General features: G+C 33.6%; 1 protein-coding gene across 1 annotated transcript; it reads right to left on the bottom strand.

Annotated features, from left to right (window-relative positions):
• Positions 1 to 1,239: 1,239 nt before the first annotated feature.
• Positions 1,240 to 6,954, bottom strand: LOC130965758 (uncharacterized). The gene is made up of 7 exons (XM_057890518.1): positions 6,834 to 6,954; positions 6,678 to 6,727; positions 5,812 to 5,991; positions 4,034 to 4,186; positions 3,415 to 3,510; positions 3,117 to 3,137; positions 1,240 to 1,407 (listed from the first exon to the last, which is right to left on the bottom strand). Exons 1-7 carry the CDS (start codon positions 6,952 to 6,954, stop codon positions 1,240 to 1,242), a joined length of 789 nt encoding a protein of 262 aa, XP_057746501.1.
• Positions 6,955 to 7,737: the final 783 nt, after the last annotated feature.

The raw sequence follows: 7,737 nt of genomic DNA on the forward strand, positions 1-7,737 counted from the left end.
TTCTAATGAATGCTAATTGATCTTGATATATTTTGACATATTCCCTCAAACTCAAATGATAACTTGAGTTTGAAACTTATTTAAAACAACGAAATAAAAAATGCATAAAATAATAGAACGGGTACAGACGGAATGTAGATGAAACTGTCGCTGTCTGAAAGAAGTGCAGACGAAACTGCCGCTGTCTGAAAGAAGCACAAACGAAACTGTCACAAAGAAATGCAGACGAAACTGCTACAAAAAAACACAGACGAAACTGCCGGAAGAGTGGCCAACTGCCGAAAAACTGCTGAAAAGATGGTGAACTGCTGGAAAACTAATGAAAAAGTGACAGTGTAAAAAGATGGCAATCTATCAGAAACTGATGAAAAAAGATGGTTTCTCCATGAGAATAAATAAGTAGTGAATTTATGAGTTAATCAGTGAGGTGAAAAAACATTAAAACATTGACAAAAGAGAAGGATAAAAAATGGCATGGAAGAAAAGTATGAAAAATCAGTTATTTTACCAGATATAAAAGGGTATTTATATGTGCTAAGAGAATTGTAATAATAAAGACATAATATTTTATAATAAATATTCAGATATACTAAATAATTATAATTAATGCTAATTGATTTTAATATATTCTGACATTAGTGATGCTTGAAATGACATAAATGCATCCCCTAGGTGAAATGCATGTATACATGTTGGAAGAGTTGAAACCTTGACCTTCAGGATCAAAATCTTCTAAAATAAGAGTTGGTAAAGTAAAAAAATAAGTGATTCATTACTCTTAAATTAAGATAAAAAGGCTAATATAATAGGAGTTACAAATTCAATATTGATTAATCTCTTATTTTGTATTTTATCACTTTACTAATTTCTTTACTTTAGACTTTAGAGAACCTAAATTCAATTTCAAATACCCTATATAATGCTCTGTCTAGTTCTTCAAATTTAACCGTTTCCAACATTGGTCTAAAGTTCAATATTCTTCTTTCAAGTCCCACAAAGGATTAAAACCTCAATGTACCATCGATGATTCCATATATCATGCAGAAATAATGGTAATTACATTAGTAATGAAAAAAAATTATAATGAAACTAACATAGATACATAACTTTCATATGCTCTTTAACTTGACAAACATCAACAGTTTTTCAAAGAGAGTTGTGTTTATCAAAAGTACAGAATTATATATGCCTAATAAGTTAAGGACTAACTTCTTTGAAGCCAAACACAAAGAATATGCTTCATTGAGGAACGGTGGCGGTTGTCGTTATGTGCCTTGGGTATGTAAGCAATGATTTTATGTTCACAAAATCAACTTTTCTCATTGTTTCTTCTACATCTGTTAAGTAATACTCATCAAGAAAGGGCTTTGTTCTCTTCATCAATGTAAATAGGACTGGAGACAATTCCTGCAAGACAAAAGATTTCAACATCGAAAGTCATTCTATGCAATGACCGAAACTTAGTTAAATGTCTCAAAGAAAACATTTCTAATGTTTGATCACTAGATTATAGAAATAAAGGTAATCTGTCACCTTATAGCTCGGTCTTTATTGTGCATTATGAGTCATAATTTGATTTTATTTGCATTCATTCTAAGTTTGTAACGGACGATCTTAATAACCATTATTTTGACTTAATAACCAACAGTCATAACATCAACTCTATTTATCAACTCTATGCCTATAAAAGGCACCAATTTCTATATCTTAGAACACACAACACATAGTAAGTTCTATTTTCATATCTTACATTCTATCATAGAATTATTATAAACAAAACACACACATAATAAGTTCTATTTCATGTTTAACATTCTATAATAATAAAATTTTTATACCTCTTAAATACTTACTGATTTGAACGTCGGGGTGTCTTTTGCAGGTATCCATCCTCCGTGTTCTTCTTGCTGAAGTATACATCCTTTGGGGATGAAGAGACAAATTCAATTTTCTCTAAGGCGAGATATACCTCGGAAGTTCATCCACATAAGAATAATTGGCACCGTCTGTGGGGACGAGTAAAATAATTCCTACTCCCCTCAAGTTCATAAAACTTGATTTACATTCAAATTTTTTAACCAATCTCCACATTCTTGTTTAAGATTTCATTTAATACCTCTTATCAAATTTAATCTATCGTAACATTTTATAAATTATGTACTTTATACATTCAAAATTTTTCACTTTTACGTATCATAATATTTCACATCTCATAATCGATCAATGAACCAATCCGAGAACAAACTCAGCTTTCAATCAATCCGAGAACAAACTAGGTTTTCAATAAATCCAAGTACAATTGTTCTGGTGTAGCTTCTTAGCTCCTGCTATAGCTCGGTATAGCCTTTTAGCTCTTGATATAGCTCGTCCTCCCAATAATCCTTGTGATTCTCGCAGGGATGAGTTATACCTCGGCCATTATAGAACAAAGGAGAGCGGGTACCTGCACAAGACACTCCGACGCTCAAGTCAGTATATGAGAGATAGTATTTAAGTGAAAATATAGAATGAAATAGTTTTTTCATACCTTTTCTCTTTATGCTTTTACTATTTATAGGTGAAGTGCTTATTGTTACTGTTTATCGGTTATGATTCTAATAAAGATTGATATCATAAGTAACGGTTATGTTCAAACGAATTTATAATGAGCCAGTGCTGAAATTTAATGAGCATTTAACCGAATTATAACTCGGTTTGTAACAGACTTATCAGAATCAATGCCAACTTATAGTGAGCATATGACCGAATTATAGCTCATCTTGTAATGGACCTATCAGAGTCAATACCGTCTTATAGTGAGCATGTAACCGAGTTATAGCTCATCTTGTAACGAACCTATCAAAAGTTAATATGACAATTTGATGTAATGGAGCTTCTCTTACAAAATGTTCATTAGCAATGAGTGGATGTCGGAATCTTGCTAAGATCTCAGAAACCACAAAAGTTTAGACTTGAATTTCTCAACGTTGGGATTGCTAAAGATTAGAGGATCATTGTCAACTTTCCTTTCACTTGTTAATGCTTATGAGTCTGACACAATAAGAGATAAAAACTGCATGAAATGTCTTATTCTCATGGATAATCAATTATGATCATGCAGAAAGGCGAGACAATACCCGAAGGATCTTTGACTTTGGCTGCAGAAGACAACAATAATAATATTAGAAAGAGAAAGTCTAGGAGGCCAGCACTTTTATCAAAATTTGGTCAGCACTTAATCAGTAAAAGAAAAGTGAATAATTTCACACCATTGGATGAAATCTCACACCATTAAAAACATCAGTGATGACTAATTGATGGCTACAAATCACAAAACTTGTTGGCCCCTAACACTCCTCTATTAGAAATTCTCACTACATGAGAATTAAAATAAAATAAAAGCTAAATATTAAAAGAAGTGAACATAGTATATACTAAATTATCTATCAGGGCTAGCGTGCCTCCAGGCCTAAGGAGACGGAATGCTTCGTTTACTATGTTCACTATAGCTCTTGTAGGACATTCATGAAACTGCATACTTGAATTAAAATCTACTATACATAACTTATGAGAAACTATATTTCATCAATCCATCTCTTTGTGTATCCGTTTGTCAGTTATCAAAGGGAACATCATTCGAAAGATGTCATCAACCATCTCCTTGTTGGCTAGAACTTGTGACATGCAACAAAATTATCATTATCACCTATAGTCAGTTGTTTCCATCGTCATGCATGTTTCGAAAAACTGCTATTAATCCACAAAAGTTTGAAAGATTCCACTACTTGAGAAGTAACTAATATTTTGATATTACACTGGTATATAGTTATATGACAACAAAAAGTCAAATAGCTTTGATGCATAAACACCGAAAGTTTGCCAGATTAGGCATCCAATTATAACATTGAAAATGCATATGCTCTAAGTGCCTGTTGCAGTAACCTTATCATATTATGAAGCAATTCGCATTGAAAAAGCAATTTGCATGCATACACAAAAATATCGCAATTCAAAAACTTTAGCAAATGACTTAATAGGGGTTTAAAAGGCATACCACATATGAAATAGACACAATGTCAAATGATTTAGCAAGCAAGCCAGTGTCTTCACTATTTGCATGTATCCATCTTATAGGATATTTTCTTGGCACTCCTCTCTTTGCCTTGTATTGAGCCACGTTTAGAAAATAAGGTGACAGATTTAGCCCCTAGAACAACCATACCAATCTTTTATGTAAAAGTCTTCTTTCATTCTTGGTATATTCAAGATGGTCAAGACTCGAGAATGATTTTATTATGTAAACTTTCAATCAATGAAATTTTATAGTGTAGAAAAAATTATTTTCATGTGGCATAATCTTACTTACAATTACTTTGGCAGTAGAGAACTTGTCTGTGGTGTGAAATTTCGAATACCACAACTGAATCAATAAGTGCACCGGGTTGTACCAAGTAATATCTCAAGTGAGTGAGGATCGATCCCACAAGAATTAATGGACCAAGCAACAACGGTTGAGTGATTCACTTAGTCAGACAAGCCAAAGAGGTGTTTTAGGTTCAAAAGCATCAAACAATAATTCAAGAGTTAAAAAAGCAAACAAAACTTGGTTGTAAAAAGTATATGAGAAACAGTTAAGATTTCAGAGTTATTTATTTTTTCGGATTAATAATTCTTACCAAATACTTTAATCATGCAAGATTCAATTCATGGCAAACTTTAATTAATTGAAACCCTAATCTTTTAGTAATTTAATCTCCTCTAACCTAATCAACCGCCAATTCCTTGGTCACTTGAATTATATTAAAGGTTTAGGTCCAACTCTAGTTTATTAGCCACATAAACCCTAATTACCCAAAAATAAGATGATTATATATCACGTATCACGTTAAATCCAGATAATCAGAGAATTATGAGGATTTACTTTCAAGCTGTTATTCAAGTGAGTTAACTTTTCCAAGAATCAATACATTCATGCAGAAACAAAGTTATCTTCCAATATAGTCAAATTCATAAGATGAAAAATGAAAGTAATCATGAATTTAAATAAGTACATCAATTAAAAGTAGAATAGCAATAGTATTAATCCGTAGAATAAACAGAGCTCCTAACATTAACAGAGGAAGTTTAGTTGCTCATGGCTAAGAGAAAACTAGGGTTCCAAAAGTGTGTAGAGTGTAGAGTGAGGAAGAGAGAAAAGAAGAAACTCAAAGGATTCAATCTTTTCCCCTTTTATATCTAACCTAATTGATTTGAAAATAAAATAAAATAATAACTACTAAAGGCCCCAAAGATTGTGTTTTTTTTAACTTATACTGAAAAGAAAATAAATAATTAATAAAGTCTTCAGCCACGGAGTCCTTCTGTAGAATCCATGTACGCGTTACTGGCACTAAACGCCAAGCTCAGCGTTTAGCGCCGCTAAAGCAAAAAGGGATTGTGGCGTTTCTGCCTTCCTGGTGCTAAACGTCAGGCTCGGCGTTTAGTGCCACTGGCGTGCGACTCTGGTACAAATTACAGAGCTCCTGGCGCTAAACACCAAGTCGTGGTGTTTAGTGCCAACCCAACAAAATGGTTGCACGTGTTACGAGACGCCTGACACCAAACGTCAGGCAGTGGCGTTTGGCACCAGCTTGGCAGCATCAATTTTCTTCCTTTTTTCTTTTGCACGAATTCTGCCAAACTCGCCCGGATTATTCCTAAAATAAATAAAACCACAATGCGCCTCAAAATAGTATCCAAATAGGCTTTAAACTCTAAAATCTAAATAAAATTCAATAAATTCATATCTAAAATAATAAGAAAATAAAGAAAAGATATTCACGCATCAACTACATAGCATCTAATATCTAGTATGTCAAAGACCGTGGATGTTCCTAAATAAGCTATATGGTGTTGTTCAATTGCACAAATCCAATTTTCGCACATTATCTCGTTCGCTTCATCTGCTGAAGAAGCTTCTGGAATTGCCCTCATTGCCATTGACATTGTAGTAGGCTCCGCTTCTGCTGCTGCCTATCATAAACAATAATACAGCACATAGATTTGAAAATTATTTCCCTAAGATTGCAGTTTTGTAGACTGCAGAAATTACTAACAGATTTTCATCGCAAGTAAAGACCCTATGTATACCACTATCAAGAACCAAAGAAGAAAAAACTACATAATATATAAGACAATATAATTTTGTCAAATAATTCAATACTACTTATGTACATATAAGCAAGTAAAGTTATTTATCTGCAAATATGATAGACACAAGGAATGATGACACACTTTAGCTAAATCATACATTCATACTACCTTTCCAAAGTCACATTAGAAATAAAAAATAAGAAAATAAAATAAAAATTCAATGAACATTCATCACTACTAACTAAATGTATGCCAGGACTAAAGGCTCAGTACTCAGTAGAGATTTTAAAACAAGGTTCAAGACACTACTCTATATATTAACAAAACTTCTCTGGTGTTACTATCTTGTTCACCTTCCAATGGCACAAAACAACATAACATCTTTGACGATAAAAAGTATAACTAAAGGACATGACAGAAAAACACAAGTGTTTATAACAGCCATAACCTACGCACAATTTGCACCTACCAGTTAGGAACACATCATATGTATCTATAAGGACTACTGATCATTGACCAAATCATCCATTACAAGTTGCTAAAGTTGTGAAAGAATTACCACTTACCAGGGATGTAAGATTTTCCTCATCATAAGGATGGAACAGTTTCAAATAATCTGCAAAGTGGATTGAGCAGTCACTTTACCAGTAAACTTGCACAAGCAAGAGTGGAAACAAAAATGCATAGAAGGACTACATGAGCAAAAAGACAGAGAATATTACAAGCTGGGTATACTAAAGAGTTGTTTTGAATGCTTTCCAGCTCCTTATACACTTCATACTCTAAAATCTCTTTTGTCATTTCCCTGCAAGTTATGTTTTTCTTCTCAGTTGTGTTGTTCATTCATTTCACCCATCATCAGAATTACGGAAATAATTGCATGTATCTTAAGCATATATAATGTATAGTCCAAAAATATTTGTAACCACACATTTTCAGTAGTAAAGTTTAAAGGTTAAACTTTATATAAAAGGCCAAGTCTTTGGTGCGTGGCCATGATATTGATGTTTAAGAATGGCTATTCTTTGACTATCCAATACAATGTTGACATGTGGAATGGTAGTTTGAAATAGTTAGTGTTGCATTTAAGAGAGGAAAGTGTCTTAACGATGTAAAGTATGATAAAAAAAGTTTTTTTTACTGTATGTCTATTTATGGATATTGATAATACTGGAGGAGTGTGAGTGTAATTTGATAGTATAGGTACCATTGAAAAGATGGTGTTGCTGTGACCCGTTAGAGATGACGAAGGAAGGCTGGGAACTATAGCTCTTTGCCAAACAAGGATGATACTACTAGTAATGCACAAATGAAACATCCACAACTGATTCTTTCCCCAACATTGGTATCTCCAACCAGGGGAGCCATCACCAATAGGTAGCAGCAACGATGCCGCCAACGTTCTAACAGCGCAGCTATGGACCAAAGGGAGGCGTGTAGCAGCATTTTCCTCTCATATGAGCTCCATTACATAAATCGCCGTTGAGATTGAAGAAGGAGACTATTCTGCCATAGGTCCTCCAATCACCGCTGCTGTTGGGGGAGATTCTGCTCCTACCAACGAAAGCCATTACCACCTCACTCCAATTCTAAGAATCAAAGAGCAGTGTACCTTGTGACCAAATC

This window comes from Arachis stenosperma, chromosome 3 (assembly GCF_014773155.1).
Source record: "Arachis stenosperma cultivar V10309 chromosome 3, arast.V10309.gnm1.PFL2, whole genome shotgun sequence".
In the NCBI taxonomy this organism is placed as follows: domain Eukaryota; kingdom Viridiplantae; phylum Streptophyta; class Magnoliopsida; order Fabales; family Fabaceae; genus Arachis; species Arachis stenosperma.

What these genes read in the sequence shown, in the direction of transcription:
- LOC130965758 (XM_057890518.1), bottom strand. Translation starts at nt 6,954, where the DNA reads ATGAACAACACAACTGAGAAGAAAAACATAACTTGCAGGGAAATGACA. An exon ending in AGGAAAATCTTACATCCCTG is followed by an intron (nt 5,992 to 6,677) that starts GTAAGTGGTAAT and finishes TGTTTATGATAG; the next exon opens with GCAGCAGCAGAAGCGGAGCC. An exon ending in CAAAGTCAAAGATCCTTCGG is followed by an intron (nt 1,408 to 3,116) that starts GTATTGTCTCGC and finishes TTTGTCTTGCAG; the next exon opens with GAATTGTCTCCAGTCCTATT.